General features: G+C 38.2%; 1 protein-coding gene across 2 annotated transcripts in view; it reads right to left on the bottom strand.

Annotated features, from left to right (window-relative positions):
- Window positions 1-6,017: 6,017 nt before the first annotated feature.
- AGPAT5 (1-acylglycerol-3-phosphate O-acyltransferase 5) overlaps window positions 6,018-25,270 on the bottom strand; it is a 268,817-nt gene continuing 249,564 nt past the window's right edge. For both annotated transcript variants that reach the window (XM_053710373.1, XM_053710374.1), the window contains exons 7-8: window positions 21,620-21,743; window positions 6,018-8,322 (exon numbers count right to left, since the gene is read on the bottom strand). In XM_053710373.1, the coding sequence (XP_053566348.1) occupies window positions 8,097-8,322; window positions 21,620-21,743 (350 nt within the window). In that variant the 3' untranslated portion in view covers window positions 6,018-8,096. The remainder of the gene's footprint in view (window positions 8,323-21,619; window positions 21,744-25,270) is intronic.

The raw sequence follows: 25,270 nt of genomic DNA, 5'->3' as shown, positions 1-25,270 counted from the left end.
ACCTCAATATCCAAAGTAATTAACACTTCTTTTAATAAAGAACGCATATACTCTATTTTAAATAAATAAGTAGATTTGTCAGTGTCAATATCTGAGGAAGGATCTTCTGTTTCAGATAGATCCTCATCAGAAGATGATGAATTATTATGTTGTTGGTCATTTGAAATTTCATCAGCTAAATGAGAAGTTTTAAAAGACCTTTTACGTTTATTAGAAGGTGGAAATGCAGACAAAGCCTTCATAATAGAATCAGAAACAAATTCTTTAAATCTTACAGGTATATCATGCACATTAGAAGTTGAAGGAACTGCAACTGGCAATGTACTATTACTGATAGAAACACTATCTGCATGTAAAAGTTTATCATGACAACTATTACAAATGACATTCGGTGGAATAATTTCTAAAATTTTACAACAAATGCACTTAGCTTTTGTAGAACCCATGTCAGGCAGCAATGTTCCAGCAGAAACTTCAGAGGCAGGATCAGATTGGGACATCTTGCTCAATGTAAGAGAAAAAACAACATATAAAGCAAAATGATCTATTTCCTTAAATTACAGTTTCAGGAATGGGAAAAAATGCAAAAGCATAGGCCTCTTGATAGAAAAGAAAACAGGAGGCAAACAACAATGGGGTATTGAAATAATGTAGAAAAATGGGCGCCAAGTATGACGCACAACGTAACGTAAACTTTTTTGGCGACAAAAATGACCGGAAATGACACACTTGCGTCACTAATGACGCCGCCGTGTGAAAGGTCTCAACGTCACGTATGACGCCGGAAATGACGAAGTTGCGTCAAAAACGTAATTTCCCGCGCCAAAAAAAGTTTGTGCCAAAAATGACACAATAAAGTCTAACATTTGACGCACCCGCGGGCCTAATACCCGCAAATGCAAAAAGTAGTCAAATTGAAAAAGACTAAACCCCAGGTAAGAAATAAATTTCTTAAAGTGTTTATATTCCCAAATATGAAACTGACAGTCTGCAGAAGGAAATACATGAACCTGACTCATGGCAAATATAAGTACAATACATATATTTAGAACTTTATATAATTTGCATAAAGTGCCAAACCATAGCTGAGAGTGTCTTAAGTAAATGAAAACATACTTACCAAAAGACACCCATCCACATATAGCAGATAGCCAAACCAGTACTAAAACAGTTCTTAGTAGAGGTAATGGTAAATTTGAGAGTATATCGCCGATCTGAAAAGGGAGGTAGGAGATGAATCTCTACGACCGATAACAGAGAACCCATGAAAAAGACCCCCGTTGGAGAAATCATCGTATTCAATAGGTGATACTCCCTTCACGTCCTCTGACATTCGCTGTACTCTGAGAGGAATCGGGCTTCAACAATGCTGAGAAGCGCATATCAACGTAGAAATCTTAGCACAAACTTACTTCACCACCTCCATAGGAGGCAAAGTTTGTAAAACTGAATTGTGGGTGTGGTGAGGGGTGTATTTATAGGCATTTTGAGGTTTGGGAAACTTTGCCCCTCCTGGTAGGATTGTATATCCCATATGTCACTAGCTCATGGACTCTTGCCAATTACATGAAAGAAAAGTAAGGGAGACAGGGGACACCCCTGTCTAGTGCAGTTACCTATTGGTATGGTCTGTGATTGGTAGCCAGCTATTCTAATAAAAGCTGAGGGAGTTGTTTATAGGGATGCTACTGCTGTATAAAAGTCCAAATTTCCTTAGGGTTTGATGCATATAATCCCAAGCAAGTCTGTTGAATGAATTCTCCCAAGCAAGTCTGTTGAATGAATTCTCTGCCGTCGTAGTTCCGACCATAAACGATGCCGACCAGCGATCCGGCGGCGTTATTCCCATATTTTACCTTGGGAGACTATTAGGGAGCAGTTCTCTCTTCCGAGTGTTAATCGGTTTGCTTACTTTCAAATTCGACATTTTCTTAGTGGACAAAGATGGTATGCGATGGGAAGATGGGAATGGCCTGAGATTAAGAGTTGTATTAGAAAATTTAATATGGGGGATGCATCAATCTCACTAATCTATGACATTATGTTGACGAAACAGGGTATTTTGGAGGAGGATAAATTAATCCGAGCCTGGTCACCATATATTCTAGCGATAGACCGGGAGATGCTAATTAACAGCCTGGCAACAGTGGCTAGATATCCGATAGCAGTAAGCTGGAAAGAATCTCATTTAAAACTTTTAAATAATTATTATTATTCCCCAGAGAAATTAGCTAAATTTTTTCCGGGTAAATCTTTCAAGTGCGAACATTGTTCATGTGTTCAGGCGGATATTTGCCATATGTTATGGACCTGCCCTAAAATTTCGCAACTATGGCAGAAGATTCAATATTGGTTTAATAGAGTTTTTGAAACTTCTATCTCCTTTTCTCTGAAAGATATAGTGTTGCTTTTTCCTGATGAGAGAGCTAATTTGTCGCTGCATATCCTAAATACTATTATACTAATTGTGAGATATAATATCTTTAAAAAATGGATATCAAAGACACCCCCTTCTCTCGCGTCAGTACTGAGGGACATCCAAGCTCAGATTATTTTTGAATCTTTTCATTTACAGCAAGTATCAGAAAGAAGAATTAGAAAATTCTTGGAAAGCTGGGCTCCGATTATTAAGTCATATACTTTCTGCCTCCAGAAGCAGATCTTGCTGCCCTTTTTGGCGTCGGTAAGCTTTGCTGAGCTGGTGATATTACAGGTGTTCCCGGATACCTGGTTAAGGAATGCGGGGGATATAGATTAAGAAGGATAGTATGCATTTCATAATCGATCTTGGTAGGGGGGGGGGGGGGGTTTGCTTTTGCTTTTTCCCTTTTTTTTTCCCCTTGTATGTTTTTTTCTTGTGTTTTTATTTCTGTATAGGAGGTAAATATTAGCCATTACAATGTTAACGGATATGGTTAAACTTATAAGGACAAAATGTAGTTTAAAAATTGTTTTCTTTTTTCCTGATGGTTTGCCTTTCCATTTCTAGAGAAGACATTGTTGGCAAATTTTTTGCTTGTCCTGCGTGACAGTAATTTTGTTGATATTATGATTTTTTGTCTTGTTTTGAATGGCTATAACAAATAAAAATATTTAAAAAAAAAAAAAAAAAGAATTCTCTGCATCCAACGAGTGAAAGAGAGAAAGCACCCTCTTAACCGTGGCGTAATCCACCAAATCCAATATTCTTCTAATGTTGTCAGGTGCTTCCTTAAAGCTAATAAATCCCACCTGAACTGTTGCTATCAGTTCTGGCAAAACTATATTTAATCTAGTGGCTAGGATTTTTGTAAAATTTTTTAAATCTTGGTTGATGAGCGAGATAGGTCTATAATTACCACATAATAGTTTATCTTTTCCCGGCTTTGGGATCACAGAAAGTCTTGCCGATAAAAGATCTGGTGGGATAACCTCTCCTTTTCATAATATAGTTAAAAAATAGAACCAGTTGGGAGATCAGTTCTGGAGATAATTTTTTATAGAAGCTACCCGGAAATCCTTCCGGACCAGGAGCTTTTGATGGCTTAAGTTGCTATATTGCATTACCTATCTCTAATGCTGTGATTGGACTATTTAGTTTTGCAGAGTTTTATGACCAGTATTATGAAATACCTCCTTTTCCACTACTCATGGTTGGTTCCATTACCTCCAATTACTATCCCGAGAGAAGTATAATAAAAATGAATAAAAGGTCTAAAACAACTTACCTAGAGCGGTTATGCCTCTCCACCATTAAACTTAAAGGCGCTATTTCAGAACTATACATTACATTCAACACAAAGGACATAGAGCAAAAATTACCATCAATGAATAGATGGGAAGAAGATCTTAATATTCATTACACAAGTTAACAGTGGAGCGCAATTAAAAGGAGAGGACTGACATTTACCATTAGCACAAATCTCAAGGAAAATTATTTAAAAGTTGTATATAGATGGTATCTTACCCCCTCCAGGTTAAGCTTAATTAGCAACACTAACCCTGCCACGTGCTATCGAAACTGTAGTGAAGAGGGTACATACTATTATATGTGGTGGCTATGTTCTAGAGCAAAACATATTTGGGAACAAACATCAGAGATGTTAAGCTCTATCTTTGAGAAAGATATTAGATTAGGCCCAGAACAAGCCTTATTACATGTCCCTTTACTAGACTTCACAAAACCACAAAATAAATTGATTGCTTATATTTGGACAGCAGTGAAAGTCTCAACTTTTAATGTAATTAAAGATAAGATTAAACAGTTTTATCAATTAGCTGACATATCTTCTAATCTTTTGGAGACACGTCAGGAATTTCTAAACATTTGGGAGGCTTGGTATGTATGGGAAGATACACAACACATGAGGAATAGGAATAGCCTGAATTTATTATAGATCAATACTTAGAATTATAGAGAGACATTATAGAAAATTCCTGGTTTGGAATAGGAGAAAATGTGAATTTCTTTGTAATGTTACTTTATTGGGGAGATATGGAAGGCTTGGGGGGGGGGGGGGTGGCTGCCTATGGGCGAGGATAATTTTTTCTTCTTCTGTTATTCTATTACTCTATACTTAATTATTTTCTTTACTCTGTTATGTATCAGTCATGTCTCAATTGTTGACTCATACTTAAGAGACAACTGAAATAGGCTGAGTGGACTTTTTCAACCTCAAGGTTTCTTGGACCCCCCAATATAAAAAAACAGACTCTTAAGGACATTTCTGATAGCACACAAGAAGTCCATTAGTATATCTACTTGGATCCAAGGGATACCCGGACATCTATATTGAACATTGGTTCACATGGTAAAACGATATGATATGCCTAATTTGTAATTGTTTATGTCAACATTGGTACGCTTTTGTTTTATGTTTTATTATACATTGAACAAAATGTTTCTTTTTGCTTAATAAAAACATTTTAACATAAAATACAAATATAACTGTACCCTATATGCATATATTCAGGTATGAGGCAAATTGTGTTAGGCCTGTTTACACTTGTCCCAGAAATTGGCTTTTTATAAATGTCCCAGACTGTGGAAAATTTCTGCTCTTGGCTTTAGTAGACCCTGCACACAGGGGTGAATCTATGCCCAGGGTAATTATGCCTGATAGGTGCTGTAGATCAACTAAGTAAAAACCTCCTATACTCTGGCTGAGGTGTCTAATATGTACAAAGCAGCTTAATATCATCCGGTGTATGTGCAGTAAATAGATTCTATAATCCGCTGTTGAGATGTGTTGGTAAGTAAGGGGTGCTTCCAGTTCAGTGGGCCAGTGCTGAGGGGTCTCCTGTTATCACGTCTGTGTGTTTCACTGATGCGTGCTTGATTGTCGTATGGCCTAGCACACTGTCAGGAGGGTAATGGCGGCACCATGGGCCTTGTGTAATGGCGGTTAGAGATAGCACGGTTGCTCACCGGATACTTGTTTTGGCTGATCTGGCGATGTGCCGTTGCATCTGGTCTAGTGTGCAGGCAAGCTCATGTGGAAAATGCTGTGGCGCATCAGCGTGCCGGGTGTAATGGGGGCCGCAGCTCTGTTATCTCACAGAGCGATCCGGTCCAAAATGTATCAGCGATGACACCGTCAGGTGCCCCTTGTTGAACAGGGGTAAGATATGCTGTTATATGCTCTTTATGCCAGTTTTAATAGGCTCCGGCCTTCGCTTGGCTCGGGAGCTTTAGGAAAGTGTTGGCCATCTTTCAGCATGGCCAAGCTCCGCCCCCCACTTGGGTGGTTTTTTTTTTTTATACGCAAGGCACTGGTTCCTACATGAGTGGCACTCTTGACTGAACCTGATTTGTGTGAGCTAGATAGACAATGATGAAATACACAGACTAAATCAACTAAGTGCTGGTGTAAAACAGGATGGTTAGGCATATCTATCTAAATTTAAAGGGACGTTCTACTGTAATTTTACTCCACTTTAATGCTTGGAAATTAAGCATAATCCAGTAAAATAAGTTTTAATTGAGGGTAATACTTTCTCTATTTTTGTTAGAAGAAAACAAAAATCTTGCCAGAATGTTAGCATACTATAACAAATTTTATTTTGAAAATTGCAATTAAATTTGACCGTGTCTTACAACATTGTGTAAACAGTGTGAAACAAAGTATACATCTCTTGCACAGAGACATCAACATGGCACAATTAAAAAAAATAAAATTAAAAAAAATGAAGCAAATATAATACACAAAATAGTAAGAATGGTTAATGTTATACAAATAGTTTCCTCTACTCCATATAAAAATTGTGCAGGATAGCATGACGTGGTACTAATTGAGTAAGGCAATTATTTCAAGCATCTGTAACCCTGAATGCCTACAATACAACATAAGAAAATACTCAAAATTGCTAGCTGAATAATAGCTTTTTTAGGGGGAAAGGAGGGATGATACAATATAAGGTGAGGCAATTTGCTTACCTATATAGGACAGTGTTTAATCTTGGTTTTTATATCCCTTTAATATAACAGTGATAAAAAAAAAGTATATACTGTGGACCAATAGATATACTGGCAGTAGAACACAATATGTATCCTCAGTGCTAATTGTGTGTAAAACCCTCAGTTAAAGGCTGTGGTGAGCAAGGGAGGTCCAACACCCTGGTTAAGAATCACAGCCTTAGGCTATGTGACTACTTACTGGAACTTAGACATGCTGAAGTCTCATAGTTACTACCTGACCATCAGATTGCGTGTGCTGCAAGCATAAGAATCACAGCCTTAGACTATGTAACTACTTACTAGAATTCAGCATGCTGAAGTCTCAGTTACTACCTGACCATCAGACTGTGTATGCTGCAAGCATAATAATCACAGCCTTAGGCTATGTGACTACTTACTGGAACATAGACATGCTGAAGTCTCAGTTACTACCTGACCATCAGACTGTGTATGCTGCAAGCATAATAATCACAGCCTTAGACTGTGTGACTACTTACTGGAACTTAGACATGCTGAAGTCTCATAGTTACTACCTGACCATCAGATTGTGTGTGCTGCAAGCATAAGAATCACAGCCTTAGACTATGTGACTAACTAGAACTTAGCATGCTGAAGTCTCAGTTACTACTGGACCATCAAGCATGGATTGAAAGTCCAGTGGAATGCATGTGTATAGTGTATATCCCTGAACCTCTGCATGAGTGGCAGACCATACTGTAGGAATTGGTTGTACTATGATATGTTTGAGGAGAGGTGAGTAATTAAATATTCTAGTTAATGTCATATACATTTTAGGTGCCATCTGTTGTTTTCCCCTACACAAATAAGAATAAAAAAGGTAAATATAAGAATATTATCTACAGATTAATGTAAACACTTAGTCTGTGTGTTGCAGCACTGTGAATCACAATATACATTTAACTGGTTCAGTATGCTTTAATGGTTGAAATCCTCTACCATATTAATCCAATAGCCTAAATCTGAATGTATGTGTGACAACTACCTTCATACAATAATATTTCAAAGGATGGTAATCCTTTGTAGACATTTTTTCCCATAAATAAGGATAAATTAGATATAAACAATAAGGCACCTGCGTCATAACTCTATATGAATTCAATTCCGCTTACTGCAGCCCATTGGCAAATTTCATTGAATAGTATAACATTACTGGTTATGGCATATAATGTATACAAATGGTTTAACATATATAAAAAAAATAATAAGCTATAACTAAATCTAATGAATAAACATTGAACGAGGGAGGCTATGTTAAAAAAATAGTGCGCACAAACCTAAGTGAAAGCTAATAAAAAGACATTATATTAGATATAGTTGTGAAATGTTAATTATTTTCTAGATGGATGTCTACTTAATTATGGTATGAGACCCTGAACTTAACCACAATGAAATCTGACAATTCCTTAAACAGGATAGAAAAGTGCAGGTTCAATATAGTCCACGTACCACTTTAGTTTCCAAGTTTTGGGCAGAACACATTAATATTAAAAAACAGTACACACGTTAGACTAATCACATATGCAGCTGTTGTACATTCTATATGATTCAAAGCAGTAATGAATAAGGCATTATATACAGGTCTTTGAGATACAAGAAAGTTTTGGTATCATGTGCAGCTGATTTGTGATAAACAGTTCCCTTAGGCTTTGATGCTGACCCAAAGACACCCAAGTAAAGTCCCATATATCCATGTTTTCACGTATACTTTTCTTCCGGTGTCTGAAAAAAGCATGCCCACAGTTATACCAGTTAGGATTAATAAAGATGGCACTGTTCTTTTCAAGCTGAGCTTAGCCTCTTGACCTTTTCCATGGAACTTGTTTCGTTTTTCAGGATCTGTAGTTTCATAAAATTCTGTGAGTAACCTTTAAAAGAAAAACATAAATGTGTATCTGTGTCCAAATATCAAATTGCATTGTTAACCAAAAGTAAAATGACATACATTTGCCATTCTATATGATTTGGTAGACTTTCATAAACCCTACAATTCACAGTATATTATTTTTGTTGACTGCCAACTGCCTCCTTTTCCAAAAACAAGCCGTAACTTGACGGGCCAGTCTTGTATTATGAAAATTGTCTAGTCGCATAGTCATAATATTGTATATGCACGGTAAAGTTCAGGTTTAGAATGCTTTTGGATTAGTTTTGATTTTGTTAGTTCAACATTGAACTAAATGGGACAGTCTACTCCAGAATTGTTATTGTTTAAAAAAAAAAAAAAGATAGATAATCCCTTTATTACCCAGTTTTGCATAACCAACACTGTTATAGTAATATACTTTTCATTTCTGTGATTTCCTTGTATCAAACCCTCTGCAGACTGCCGCCTTATTTCAGTTTTTTTGACAGACTTGTGCTATAGACAATCAGTGCCCTCTCATAAGTAACTCCACAAGAGTGCGCACAATGTTATCTATATGACACACATGAACTAGTGCTGACTAGCTGTGAAAAACTGTCAAAAATGCACTGAGATAAGAGGTGGCCTTCGAGGGCTTAAAAATGAGCACATGAGCTTACCTAGGTTTAGCTTTAAAAAAAAAAAAAGCTAGAACAAGTAAATTTGATGATAAAAGTAAAATGGAAAGTTGTTTAAAATTGCATGCCCTGTCTGTAACATGCAAGTTTAATTTTGCCTAGAATGTCCCTTTAAGTTTTAGTAAGGTAAAGCAATGTTTTTGTTAGTTGTCATTTTGTTTTACTTTTATCAACTCATTTCTAATCAGTTACTACTTATAATTGTGAAATACTCCATGGAGGTGTATCAACCCTACAATCTATAGTGAAATTAGTGTTGATTGAAAATATTTATTGCAAATTGTGATTTTTACAAGTTTCAAGATAATTTTTTTGCCAGTTTCTATATAACAGGATTTTATAAAGGGGGTTCCCCCCTCCATGTGTTTTTAAAGAACCTATATTTTCAGTTTAAACTCAATCTGAAGCTGTAAATTATGAATAAGAAGCCAAATACTACAAATAACTACTTGAATATGAAACCAACTTCGATTTTGTATACCCGAATAAAACTTTAGCTTGAAAATAAGTATTCTTGTCAATCAAACAAAGGAAGAGAGGAATTGAGGTTAAAAAAAGGTTAGCATATGTTGTATGCATCCCTGAACAGTAGAGTCTTTAAAGAGCACTTGAAACTTTCAAAACTAGGGGAGAGTCTTGTGGAGCGAGGTAGAGAGTTCCACAAAATAGGGGCAAGTCTAAAGAAGACGGGAGTATGAGGAGGTAACAAGAAAGGATGAGGTTGTGAGCAGAGCAAAGGGGATGGGAGGGAGAGTATCTGGAGACAAGGTCTGAGATATAGGTGGGAGAAGTGCAATTGAGGGCCTTGTATGTCAGTCAGAATTTTGTGTTTAATTCTGGAGGCAAGAGGAAGCCAGTGAAAGGATTGGAAGAGAGGTGCAGCAGATGAAGAGCGACATGTAAGAAAAAACAATTTATGTAAGAACTTACCTGATAAATTAATTTCTTTCATATTGGCAAGAGTCCATGAGCTAGTGACGTATGGGATATACATTCCTACCAGGAGGCGCAAAGTTTCCCAAACCTCAAAATGCCTATAAATACACCCCCCACCACACCCACAATTCAGTTTAACGAATAGCCAAGAAGTGGGGTGATAAGAAAGGAGCGAAAGCATCAACAAGGATTTGGAATAATTGTGCTTTATACAAAAAATCATAACCACCACAAAAAGGGTGGGCCTCATGGACTCTTGCCAATATGAAAGAAATTAATTTATCAGGTAAGTTCTTACATAAATTATGTTTTCTTTCATGTAATTGGCAAGAGTCCATGAGCTAGTGACATATGGGATAGCAAATACCCAAGATGTGAAACTCCACGCAAGTGTCACTAGAGAGGGAGGGATAAAAATAAAGACAGCCAATTCCGCTGAAAAAAGAATCCACAACCCAAATCAAAAAGTTTTAATCTTATAATGAAAAAAACTGAAATTATAAGCAGAAGAATCAAACTGAAACAGCTGCCTGAAGAACTTTTCTACCAAAAACTGCTTCTGAAGAAGAAAAAACATCAAAATAGTAGAATTTAGTAAAAGTATGCAAAGAAGACCAAGTTGCTGCTTTGCAAATCTGATCAACAGAAGCTTCATTCTTAAAAGCCCAGGAAGTAGAAACTGACCTAGTAGAATGAGCCGTAATCCTCTGAGGCGGGGATTTACCCGACTCTACATAAGCATGATGAATCAAAAGTTTAACCAAGAAGCCAAAGAAATAGCAGAAGCTTTCTGACCTTTCTTAGGACCAGAAAAGATAACAAATAGACTAGAAGTCTTTCTGAAATCTTTAGTAGCTTCAACATAATATTTCAAAGCTCTTACCACATCCAAAGAATGCAAAGATTTTTCCAAAGAATTCTTAGGATTAGGACTCAACGAAGGGACAACAATTTCTCTACTAATGTTGTTGGAATTCACAACCTTAGGTAAAAATTTAAATGAAGTCCGCAAAACCGCCTTATCCTGATGAAATATCAGAAAATGAGACTCACAAGAAAGAGCAGATAATTCAGAAACTCTTCTAGCAGAGGAGATAGCCAAAAGAAACAATACTTTCCAAGAAAGTAACTTAATATCCAGAGAATGCATAGGCTCAAACGGAGGAGCCTGTAAAGCTCTCAAAACCAAATTAAGACTCCAAGGAAGAGAGATTGACTTAATGACAGGCTTGATACGAACCAAAGCCTGTACAAAACAACAAATGTCAGGAAGATTAGCAATTTTTCTGTGAAACAGAACAGAAAGAGCAGAGATTTGTCCTTTCAATGAACTTGCAGACAAACCCTTATCCAAACCATCCTGAAACTATAAAATTCTAGGAATTCTAAAAGAATGCCAAGAGAACTTATGAGAGGAACAGCAGACAGACAACAGTTGTTGAGTCTCTGCCCACTGAATAATCTTGGCTACCTCTGTCTGGATTTTTTACTTTTACCTCTGTCATAACCAAGGAACTCAGAGTTCCTCCCTGATGATTGATGTAAGCCACTGACGTTATGTTGTCTGACTGAAACCTGATAAACTGGGTTGAAGCTAACTGAGGCCAGGCTAGAAGAGCATTGACAATTGCTCTCAGTTCCAAAACATTTATTGGAAGAACAGACTCCTCCCGAGTCCATAGACCCTGAGCCCTTAAAGAAAACCCAGACAGCACCCTAGCCCAGCAAACTGGCATCCGTGGTTACAATCACCCAGGCAGGTCTGTGAAAGCAAGTTCCCTGAGAGAAAAGATCCTGAGACAACCACCATGGAAGAGAATCTCTGGACATCTGATCTAGAACAATCTTTGGAGATAGATCCGCATAATCCCTGTTCCACTTCCTAAGCAAGCATAACTGCAGAGGTCTGAGATGGAACCGAGCAAACGGAATCATGTCCATGACTGAAACCATCAGACCAATAACCTCCATGCACTGAGCCACTGACGGCCGAGGAAGGGACTGAAGAGCAAGACATGTATTGAAAATATTTGATTTTCTTGCTTCTGACAGAAAAATTTTCATCTCTAGAGAATCTATAATTGCCCCCAAAAATACCACTCTTGTAGCCGGAATTAAAGAACTTCTTCCTAAATTCACCTTTCAACCGTGGGAGCGCATAAAAGACAACAACTCTGTGTGGGAGTTTGCTAGTTAGAAATATGGAGTCTGAACTAGAATGTCATCCAGATAAGGAGCCACTGCAACACCCTTCAATCAAAGCACCACCAACAATGCTCCCAGGACCTTTGAAAAAATTCTGGGAGCTGTTGCAAGACCAAAAGGAAGAGCTACAAACTGAAAATTTTTGTCTAGAAATGCAAATCTTAGGAACCTGTGATGATCATCAACCCGGAAGAAGCTCCTTGCTGCCAAACTACGGAGCGAAACGCTCAGAAGGAAGCGTCGGTGCGCAGCACTACAGCCGTGGGATTCCCCCACCTCAAGCCGCCTGGTACACCACCCCCTGTGTGGAGGAGTAGTGAGTGGAAGACGTTCTCAAACGGTAACAGCCTGTTATGGAGAGGTAACGGTGGACTCATATGGGTCTTAGAATAACTACCTGTCTAAGGATGGAAGTATAACATCTACCTCAATAATACACAATAGTGCACAGGTCACTTTACTAATGAACTCTACTAATGAACTTTCATAACATTATTACAAACGCTGCTTGCTGACTAACCATCATTGCAAAATTGATTGCTGCTATCTGCTTTGATGTTGTTACTATATGCTATGGAACATTATATGGCACTGTTGATTTGACTGCAACTGTTGCATCTCTGCATAACTCATCTATTACGTTGCTTGCTGATTAACCTCTTCTGCAAAATTGATTGTTGCTATATATACAGCTTGCTTTGACGTTGCTATTGCATGCTATGGAATACTACATGCGATTCTGATCCAACTGCAGTTGTTGCATCTTTGCATTCTATTTTTGCTTTCCTTGATGCTGCTATTTCCTGCTATGGAACTTTATATGGCATTTTGAACTGTGTTGCAGCTGTTGCATACATCCCCCTGCTGCTATTGTTTGCCACATTGGTTCAGTATCTGTGCATTTTTTATTACCAGCCGGCTTAGTTACCATAAAAGCTGTATGTGGGGCCCATGTGTTGTCTTTTATGTGTGTCTTTGTGTATATATATTTTAGGTAATGTATTTATGTTTACTTATTTGCACTAATTAAATCACATTTTGGTATAATCTGTTTGGTATTAGTAATTATTGAAGAAGTGTGCAGTAATCCTGGTCTTTTTTAGGTTTTACCTTATACCGGTAATTTCCTTTTCTCTCTATTTATTTTGTATGTAAATCTGCTTACCAGGTTACACCTCTTTATTCAAGCATTTTAATAGGTATGATCATTATTGTATTTTTATGATTAAGGTTTAGTTGAGCTTACTTATTTTCCTTTTTTGTTTTCACATTATAACCTGTGATGATCCCTGTGAATATGCAGATATGCATCCTTTAGATGCACTGTGGTCATGAACTGACCTTCCTGAACCAAAGGAAGAATGGAACGAATAGTTTCCATCTTGAAAGACGGAACCCTGAGAAACTTGTTTACACTCTTGAGATCTAAAATAGGTCTGAAAGTTCCCTCCTTTTTGGGAACGACAAAGAGATTGGAATAAAAACCCTGACCCTGTTCCTGAACCGGAACAGGAACTATCACTCCCATGTCGGAAAGATTCTGAACAAAATGTAACAATGCCTCTCCTTTTATCTGGTTTACAGATAACCTGGAGAGAAGAAACCTGCCTCTGGGAGGAAAATTCTTGAACTCCAGTTTGTAACCCTGGGACACAATATCTACCACCCAGGGATCCTGAACATCTCAAACCCAAGCTTAAGCTAAGAAAGAGAGAGTCTGCCCCCCACAAGAGCCATTCCCAGATCGGGGGCAGACCCTTCATGCTGATTTTGAGAAAGCAACAGGCTTCCTGGACTGCTTCCCCTTATTCCAAGACTGATTTGACTTCCAAGATGGCTTGTACTGTTCCTGCTTGGAGGAAGAGGAGGAAGATTTACCAGACAAGGTTACAAAAGAAACGAAAATTACTCTGCCAACGCTTCTGTTTATTTCTTGTATCCTGAGGAAGAGAATGCCCCTTCCCTCCCGTAATATCAGAAATAATTTCAGCCAGGCCTGGCCCAAACAAGGAAGCATCTGCAATACAGGAATTAGCCAACTTTAAAGCCTTGATTCTATCTTGAATTTCTTCAAGAGGAGCAAGGAGTATCTTGCTGAATAGAATCAGACAATGCATCAAACCAATATGCCGCAGCACTAGTAACTGTAGCAATACATGCAGCCGGTTGCCATTGATACCCCTGGTATACATAAATCTTTATAAGCAAAGCTTTCAACTTTTTATCCATAGGATCTTTAAAGGAACAGCTGTCTTCAATAGGAATAGTGGTCCCCTTGGTCAGAGTGGAAACTGCTCCCTCCACCTTAGGAACCATCTGCCACGATTCCTTAATAGAATCAGCAATAGGAAACATCTTCCTAAAAATTGGAGAAGGGGAAGAAGGAATCCCATGCTTCTCCCATTCTCGGGCAATAATATCAGAAACACGGTATTATTCTGGTATAGAAAAAACTTCCACAGAGGAAGGGACATCAAAAAACGTATTACGTTTACTAGATTTCTTAGGAATAACCATGACGGACGCCTCAGAGTTATCCAAAGTAGCCAAAACCTCCTTGAGTAACAAACGGAGGTGCCACAGCTTAAACCTAAAGGACCAACCTTAGGTTCAGAAGGAGGATTTACACTATCAGAATCCGAGATCTCACCCTCAGATGCTACTGAAGTATCTTCCTCCTCAGACTTATGAGAAGAAACACTAGACACAATTAAAACAGAATCAGAAACCTTATACTTGCTCTTGCGGTTCCCCTGTACCATAGGAAAACCAGACAAAGCCTCAGATACTGTCGAGAACATATGGCTAGCCATATCCTGCAAAACCAACCTGAGACAAAACACAGGGCACTGCAAAAGATTGGGACGTATGAGGAGAAAGCTGCGGATTAGCCAGAACAGGAGACTCCTGAACAAAATCCGCCATAGACAATGAAGGCTCAGAATCAAAAAGTCTATCCTTGTAATGTACAGTTCTCTTAATACAAGAGGAACAAAAAGGGATAGGAGGCTCAATATTAGTATTTAAGCATAGAGAACAAGTAACAGCTTGCAGGGCCTCTTGGTCCATCTTATTCCAAAGGAAAAAACCTTAATCAATAAAAACATAATTTACGTAAGAACTTACCTGATAAATTCATTTCTTTCATATTGGCAAGAGTCCATGAGCTAGTGACGTAAGGGATATACAATCCTACCAGGAGGGGCAAAGTTTCCCAAACCTCAAATTGCCTATAAATACACCTCTCACCACACCCACAATTCAGTTAACGAATAGCCAAGCAGTGGGGTGATAAAGAAAGGAGTAGAAAGCATCAACAAAGGAAATTTGGAAATAATTGTGCTTTATACAAAAAAATCATAACCACCATAAAAAGGGTGGGCCTTATGGACTCTTGCCAAAATGAAAGAAATTAATTTATCAGGTAAGTTCTTACATAAATTATGTTTTCTTTCATGTAATTGGCAAGAGTCCATGAGCTAGTGACGTATGGGATAGCAATACCCAAGATGTGGAACTCCACACAAGAGTCACTAGAGAGGGAGGGATAAAAATAAAAACAGCCATTTTTCGCTGAAAAAATTAATCCACAACCCAAAAAAATAAGTTTATTCTCATAAATGAAAGAAAAAAACTTAAATCAAAAGCAGAAGAATCAAACTGAAACAGCTGCCTGAAGAACTATTCTACCAAAAACTGCTTCTGAAGAAGCAAATACATCAAAACGGTAGAATTTAGTAAATGTATGCAAAGAGGACCAAGTTGCCGCTTTGCAAATCTGATCAACTGAAGCTTCATTCTTAAAGGCCCATGAAGTGGAGACTGATCTAGTAGAATGAGATGTAATTTTCTGAGGTGGGGCCTGACCCGACTCCAAATAAGCTTGATAAATCAAAAGTTTTAACCAAGAAGCCAAGGAAATAGCAGAAGCCTTCTGACCTTTCCTAGGACCAGAAAATAAAACAAATAGACTGGAAGTCTTCCTGAAATCTTTAGTAGCTTCCACATAATATTTCAAAGCTCTTACCACATCCAAAGAATGTAAGGATCTTTCCAAAGAATTCTTAGGATTAGGACACAAGGAAGGGACAACAATTTCTCTACTAATGTTGTTAGAATTCACAACCTTAGGTAAAAATTGAAAAGAGGTCCGCAAAACTGCCTTATCCTGATGAAAAATCAGAAAAGGAGACTCACAAGAAAGAGCAGATAGCTCAGAAACACTTCTAGCAGAAGAGATAGCCAAAAGGAACAACACTTTCCAAGAAAGTAGTTTAATGTCCAAAGAATGCATAGGCTCAAATGGAGGAGCCTGTAAAGCCTTCAAAACCAAATTAAGACTCCAAGGAGGAGAAATTGATTTAATGACAGGCTTAATACGAACTAAAGCCTGTACAAAACAGTGAATATCAGAAAGTATAGCAATCTTTCTGTGAAATAAAACAGAAAGAGCAGAGATTTGTCCCTTCAAGGAACTTGCAGACAAACCCTTATCCAAACCATCCTGAAGAAACTGTAAAATTCTAGGAATTCTAAAAGAATGCCAGGAGAATTTATGAGAAGAACACCATGAAATGTAAGTCTTCCAAACTCTATAATAAATCTTTCTAGAGACAGATTTACGAGCTTGTAACATAGTATTAATCACTGAGTCAGAGAAACCTCTATGACTTAGTACTAAGCGTTCAATTTCCATACCTTCAAATTTAATGATGAGATCCTGATGGAAAAACCAACCTTGACACAGTAGGCCTTAACGGAAGTGGCCAAGGCTGGCAACTGGACATCCGAACCAGATCTGCATACCAAAACCTGTGTGGCCATGCTGGAGCCACCAGCAACACAAACGATTGTTCCATGATGATTTTGGAGATCACTCTCGGAAGGAGAACTAGAGGCGGGAAAATGTAAGCAGGATGATAACACCAAGAAAGTGTCAGCGCATCCACTGCTTCCGCCTGAACATCCCTGGACCTGGACAGGTATCTGGGAAGTTTCTTGAGCTGGATTCCGCCCAAGCAAGTATCCAAGATACTTCTTTCATAGCTTGGGGACTGTGAGTCCCACCCTGATGATTGACATATGCCACTGTTGTTATATTGTCTGTTTGAAAACAAATGAACGGTTCTCTCTTTAACAGAGGCCAAAACTGAAGAGCTCTGAGAATTGCACGAAGTTCTAAAATATTTATTGGTAATTTCGCCTCTTGAGATTTCCAAACCCCTTGTGCTGTCAGAGATCCCCAAACAGCTCCCCAACCTGAAAGACTCGCATCTGTTGTGATCACAGTCCAGGTTGGCCGAACAAAAGAAGCCCCTTGAACATGATGGTGATCTATCCACCACGTCACAGAGTGTCGTACATTGGGATTTAAGGATATTAATTGTGATATCTTTGTATAATCCCTGCACCATTGGTTCAGCATACAAAGCTGTAGAGGTCTCATGTGAAAACGAGCAAAGGGGATTGCATCCGATGCTGCAGTCATGAGACCTAAAACTTCCGTGCACATAGCCACTGAAGGGAATGATTGAGACTGAAGGTGCCGGTAGGCTGCAACCAATTTTAAACGTCTCTTGTCTGTTAGAGACAGAGTCATGGACACTGAATCCATCTGGAAGGCTAAAAAGGTGACCCTTGTTTGAGGAATCAAGAAACTTTTTGGTAAATTGATCCTCCAACCATGTTTCCGAAGAAACAACACTAGTTGATTCGTGTGAGATTCTGCAGAACGTAAAGACTGAGCTAGTACCAAGATATCGTCCAAATAAGGTAACACTGCAATACCCTGTTCTCTGATTACAGAGAGTAGGGCACCTAGAACCTTTGAAAAGATTCTTGGAGCTGTTGCTAGGCCAAATGGAAGAGCAACAAATTGGTAATGCTTGTCTAGAAAAGAGAATCTCAGGAACTGATAATGTTCTGGATGAATCGGAATATGAAGGTATGCATCCTGCAAGTCTATTGTGGACATATAATGTCCTCGCTGAACAAAAGGCAGAATAGTCCTTATAGTCACCATCTTGAAAGTTGGTACTCTTACATAACGATTCCAAATTTTCAGATCCAGAACTGGTCTGAATAAATTTTCCTTCTTTGGGACAATGAATAGATTTGAATAAAACCCCAAACCTTGTTCCTGAAAAGGAACTGGCATGATTACCCCTGAAGACTCCAGGTCTGAAACACACTTCAGGAAAGCCTGAGCTTTTACTGGATTTACTGGGATACGCGAGAGAAAAAATCTTCTCACAGCAGGTCTTACTCTGAATCCTATTCGATAACCTTGAGAGACAATGCTCTGAATCCATTGATTTTGGACAGAATTTATCCAAATATCCTTGAAAAAAACTTAATCTCCCCCCTACCAGCTGACTCTACTAGCTGAGCTGGAATGAGGGCCGCACCTTCATGCGGACTTAGGGGCTGACTTTGGTTTCTTAAATGGCTTGGATTTATTCCTATTTGAGGAAGGCTTCCAATTGGAAACATATTCCTTGGGGGGAGGATTGAGTTTTTGTTCCTTATTTTGACGAAAGCAACGAAAACGGTTAGAAGCCTTAGATTTACCCTTAGGTTTTTTATCCTGAGGCAGAAAAACTCCCTTTCCCCCAGTAACAGTTGAAATAATAGAATCCAACTGAGAACCAAATAAATTATTACCTTGGAAAGAAAGAGATAGTAATCTAGATTTAGATGTCATATCAGCATTCCAAGATTTAAGCCACAAAGCTCTTCTAGCTAATATAGCTAAAGACATGGATCTAACATCAGTTTTGATAATATAAAAAATGGCATCACAAATAAAATGATTAGCATATTGCAGTAAGCGAATAATGCTAGATATGTCAGAATCCAATTCTTGTTGCGCTAAATTCTCCAACCAGAAAGTTGATGCAGCCGCAACATCAGCCAAAGAAATTGCAGGTCTGAGAAGATGACCTGAATATAAATAAGCTTTCCTTAGATAAGATTCAAGCTTCCTATCTAAAGGATCCTTAAAGGAAGCACTATCATCCATAGGAATAGTGGTACGTTTAGCAAGAATAGAAATAGCCCCATCAACTTTGGGGATTTTTTCAAATTTTTTTTATAGAATTTGCTGGTAAAGGATACAATTTTTTAAACCTTGAAGAAGGAATAAAAGTACCTGGCTTATTCCATGCCTTAGAAATCATATTAGCAATAGCCTCAGGAATAGGAGAAATCAGAGGAGGTTTAAAAACAGCATTTAAACGTTTATTAGACTTAACGTCAAGAGGACTGGTTACCTCAATATTCAAAGTAATTAACACTTCTTTTAATAAAGAACGCATATACTCTATTTTAAATAAATAAGTAGATTTATCAGTGTCAATGTCTGAGGAAGGATATTCTGTATCAGATAGATCCTCATCAGAGGAGGATAAATTATTATGTTGTTGGTCATTTGAAATTTCATCAACTGAATGAGAAGTTTTAAAAGACCTTTTACGTTTATTAGAAGGTGGAAAAAAGCCTTCTGGATAGAATCAGAAACAAATTCTTTAAAATTCAGAGGTATATCATGTACATTAGAAGTTGAAGGAACTGCAACTGGCAATGTACTATTACTGATGGACACACTATCTGCATGTAAAAGTTTATCATGACAACTATTACAAATGACATTCAGCAAAATAATTTCCACAATCTTACAACAAATGCACTTAGCTTTGGTAGAACCGATGTCAGGCAGCAATGTTCCAGCAGAAACTTCTGAGGCAGGATCAGATTAAGACATCTTGCAAAATGTAAAAGAAAAAACAACATATAAAGCAAAATTACCAATTTCCTTATATGACAGTTTCAGAAATGGGGAAAAAAATGCAAATAGCATAGCCCTCTGATAGAGAAAAATGCAAGAGGCAAATATCAATGGGGTATTAAAATAATGAAAAAGTTTGGCGCCAAGTATGACGCACAACGTCACTGAAAACTTTTTTGGCGCCAATAATAACCGGAAATGACACTCGCATCACTAAATGACGCAACCATGTGTAAGGCTTTGGCGTCAACTATGATGCCAGAAATGACGAAGTTGTGTCATAGACTTATTTTTCGCTCCAAAAAAATTCTCGCGCCAAGAATGACGCAATAAAGAAAGAAGAATAACAGAAACTTAAATATAAACAGAGCAACAGTCCTACAAAAAAAAAAAAACAACAACAGGCAACCTCCACACCTCAGCAAGCTCTGCTGAGATGCCTACCTGACCTCCTTGCTGCCGGAAACAAAGTCAGAAAATGATCCGGACCCCCATACAGCCGCACCGGAGAGAACGCTGAACCACCTCTGAGGAGCTATGCAACAGAGCTGCAACATCCAGGAACAACAGGAAACAGCTAAAAGGGTGCCAAAAATGCCCTTGCTATCTCAGATAAGCCTGCCTATTGTGGGCGTGGCCTAACAAACCTCCCGGTAGCCATTAATACAAAAACAAAAAACATGTACACCAAAGTAAAAACATTATAAACTGAGTCAAACATCCCCAGTGCCTGCAAAACCGCCATACAATAAACCGTTAACCTAGAAGGCTGATTGTATATTTAGACAGAATTAACTGTCAAAGTGCCAAATTCTCCTATATCAAAATGGGGAAAGAAATAGGCACTTACCTCAAAAATCTTTCCGGCAGCAGGACAGCTCACTTGGTATGAGAGGGGCTTCCTACCTCACATGGACCTGTGGAAAAAAGAAAAGGCTAAGTTAACTTACTCAAACTTTCAACCAAGGGCAGCATGAAATTATTTGGGAGGCCCAGTGGGGATTATACCCCACAAGTTCCCAAATGCTTAAAAGCCACCACTTGCTCTACTGAAGAGACTGACATGGACTACGGCTAGACGCCAAAGAAAACCAGAGCAAACTTTCTCTGCTTAAAAAAATAAACTCTTGATTGAAGAATCAGACACCTAACTTTACCCCTCCTTGCAACTGATACAAGCAAAGAGAATGACTGGGGATTGTGGGTAGGGGAGTGGTATTTAACACTTTTTGCTGTGGTGCTCTTTGCCTCCTCCTGCTGGTCAGGAATGATATTCCTAACAGTAGTTAAGATGATCCGTGAACTCACCGTGTCATTAGAAAGAAATAGAATTTATCAATATAGCTTTAGCTATAACCTGCAATTTACATTTTAGAACAACATTTTCAAGATGCCTGTGACATTGGTCACTGTACTGTTGTGCAATTGGGAAGTTGCAGGAGTGCTAATCTAATGCATTCACAGTGATTATGCAACTATCAGTGTTAAGCACAATATGATGATCAGCTGTGGAAATTGCGGAGGGTGAAGTTCTAGAATGAAAACACCACAATACATGTAAACTTCTTAATAATGATATATTGGAAAATAATTCCAAACATATTGCTATGATCAAATAGTTTTTCAATTATAATGTCATGTTAATTCTATAAATTTGAACATAGTTGAGAAGCCTTTAGAGTTTTGATACTTACTTGTCCTTTATTTCAAACCGCTCATGAAGCCATCTTCTCATAAATATCTGTTCCTTTGGGATATCTTTCTGATCCACACGTTCCACAACAATATGAATTCTTGGGCATTCCTTACATAAAAATTCTAAAGGAGAAAAATAGATTATATAAACGTCATTTTGCAGATAAAAGGACAATACTAGAATGCTAATAACAGTATCTTCACCTAACAATTCTCACTTGATATGTTGTAACATAATTTTTTTTTATTTTATTGAAGATTATAATCACAAATATAAAATAAAGAAAAAGTATCACCACTACATGCATATTCTTTTATTCATCTATAATTTAGAGAAAAAAAATAAAGTATACAAAAGCTGAGGAAGACTGCATATGTCAACTGGTCGTATTGCAAATATGAGATTTATAATAATTAAATCACATTTTCAATTAAACACAAGCATTTGCACTAATTTATAATACAATCTTTAGTGGATGAGTTTCAGATTCTTTTGAGGAAAAAAAAACAAAAAACATAATTTATGTAAGAACTTACCTGATAAATTCATTTCTTTCATATTAGCAAGAGTCCATGAGCTAGTGACGTATGGGATATACATTCCTACCAGGAGGGGCAAAGTTTCCCAAACCTCAAAATGCCTACAAATACACCCCTCACCACACCCACAAATCAGTTTAACGAATAGCCAAGAAGTGGGGTGATAAGAAAAAAGTGCGAAAGCATATAAAATAAGGAATTGGAATAATTGTGCTTTATACAAAAAAATCATAACCACCACAAAAAAGGGTGGGCCTCATGGACTCTTGCTAATATGAAAGAAATGAATTTATCAGGTAAGTTCTTACATAAATTATGTTTTCTTTCATGTAATTAGCAAGAGTCCATGAGCTAGTGACGTATGGGATAATGACTACCCAAGATGTGGATCTTTCCACGCAAGAGTCACTAGAGAGGGAGGGATAAAATAAAGACAGCCAATTCCTGCTGAAAATAATCCACACCCAAAATAAAGTTTAATGAAAAACAAACAGAAGATTCAAACTGAAACCGCTGCCTGAAGTACTTTTCTACCAAAAACTGCTTCAGAAGAAGAAAATACATCAAAATGGTAGAATTTAGTAAAAGTATGCAAAGAGGACCAAGTTGCTGCTTTGTAAATCTGATCAACCGAAGCTTCATTCCTAAACGCCCAGGAAGTAGAAACTGACCTAGTAGAATGAGCTGTAATCCTTTGAGGCGGAGTTTTACCCGACTCGACATAGGCATGATGAATTAAAGATTTCAACCAAGATGCCAAAGAAATGGCAGAAGCTTTCTGGCCTTTTCTAGAACCGGAAAAGATAACAAATAGACTAGAAGTCTTTCGGAAAGACTTAGTAGCTTCAACATAATATTTCAAAGCTCTAACAACATCCAAAGAATGCAACGATTTCTCCTTAGAATTCTTAGGATTAGGACATAATGAGGGAACCACAATTTCTCTACTAATGTTGTTGGAATTCACAACCTTAGGTAAAAATTCAAAAGAAGTTCGCAACACCGCCTTATCCCGATGAAAAATCAGAAAAGGAGACTCACAAGAAAGAGCAGATAATTCAGAGACTCTTCTGGCAGAAGAGATCGCCAAAAGGAACAAAACTTTCCAAGAAAGTAATTTAATGTCCAATGAATGCATGGGTTCAAAAGGAGGAGCTTGAAGAGCCCCCAGAACCAAATTCAAACTCCAAGGAGGAGAAATTGACTTAATGACAGGTTTTATACGAACCAAAGCTTGTACAAAACAATGAATATCAGGAAGATTAGCAATCTTTCTGTGAAAAAGAACAGAAAGAGCAGAGATTTGTCCTTTCAAAGAACTTCCAGACAAACCTTTATCTAAACCATCCTGAAGAAACTGTAAAATTCTCGGAATTCTAAAAGAATGCCAAGAAAAATGATGAGAAAGACACCAAGAAATATAAGTCTTCCAGACTCTATAATATATTTCTCTAGATACAGATTTACGAGCCTGTAACATAGTATTAATCACAGAGTCAGAGAAACCTCTTTGACCAAGAATCAAGCGTTCAATCTCCATACCTTTAAATTTAAGGATTTGAGATCCTGATGGAAAAAAGGACCTTGCGACAGAAGGTCTGGTCTTAACGGAAGAGTCCACGGATGGCAAGAGGCCATCCGGACAAGATCCGCATACCAAAACCTGTGAGGCCATGCCGGAGCTACCAGCAGAACAAACGAGCATTCCTTCAGAATCTTGGAGATTACTCTTGGAAGAAGAACTAGAGGCGGAAAGATATAGGCAGGATGATACTTCCAAGGAAGTGATAATGCATCCACTGCCTCCGCCTGAGGATCCCGGGATCTGGACAGATACCTGGGAAGTTTCTTGTTTAGATGAGACGCCATCAGATCTATTTCTGGAAGTTCCCACATTTGAACAATCTGAAGAAATACCTCTGGGTGAAGAGACCATTCGCCCGGATGCAACGTTTGGCGACTGAGATAATCCGCTTCCCAATTGTCTATACCTGGGATATGAACCGCAGAGATTAGACAGGAGCTGGATTCCGCCCAAACCAGAATTCGAGATACTTCTTTCATAGCCAGAGGACTGTGAGTCCCTCCTTGATGATTGATGTATGCCACAGTTGTGACATTGTCTGTCTGAAAACAAATGAACGATTCTCTCTTCAGAAGAGGCCAAGACTGAAGAGCTCTGAAAATTGTTCCAAAATATTGATCGGTAATCTCACCTCCTGAGATTCCCAAACTCCTTGTGCCGTCAGAGATCCCCACACAGCTCCCCAACCTGTAAGACTTGCATCTGTTGAAATTACAGTCCAGGTCGGAAGAACAAAAGAAGCCCCCTGAATTAAACGATGGTGATCTGTCCACCACGTTAGAGAGTGTCGTACAATCGGTTTTAAAGATATTAATTGAGATATCTTTGTGCAATCCCTGCACCATTGATTCAGCATACAGAGCTGAAGAGGTCGCATGTGAAAACGAGCAAAGGGGATCGCGTCCGATGCAGCAGTCATAAGACCTAGAATTTCCATGCATAAGGCTACCGAAGGGAATGATTGTGACTGAAGGTTTCGACAAGCTGAAATCAATTTTAGACGTCTCTTGTCTGTCAAAGACAGAGTCATGGACACTGAATCTATCTGGAAACCCAGAAAGGTTACCCTTGTCTGAGGAATCAATGAACTTTTTAGTAAATTGATCCTCCAACCATGATCTTGAAGAAACAACACAAGTCGATTCGTATGAGATTCTGCTAAATGTGAAGACTGAGCAAGTACCAAGATATCGTCCAAATAAGGAAATACCACAATACCCTGTTCTCTGATTACAGACAGAAGGGCACCGAGAACCTTTGAAAAAATTCTTGGAGCTGTAGCTAGGCCAAACGGCAGAGCCACAAACTGGTAATGCTTGTCCAGGAAAGAGAATCTCAGGAACTGATAATGATCTGGATGAATCGGAATATGCAGATATGCATCCTGTAAATCTATTGTGGACATATAATGCCCTTGCTGAACAAAAGGCAAGATAGTCCTTACAGTTACCATTTTGAACGTTGGTATCCTTACATAACGATTCAATATTTTTAGATCCAGAACTGGTCTGAAGGAATTCTCCTT

Source organism: Bombina bombina, chromosome 4 (assembly GCF_027579735.1).
Source record: "Bombina bombina isolate aBomBom1 chromosome 4, aBomBom1.pri, whole genome shotgun sequence".
NCBI classification, from domain to species: domain Eukaryota; kingdom Metazoa; phylum Chordata; class Amphibia; order Anura; family Bombinatoridae; genus Bombina; species Bombina bombina.
The sequence above is the reverse complement of the archived record's forward strand: the minus strand, read 5'-3'. Positions and strand labels throughout refer to the sequence as shown.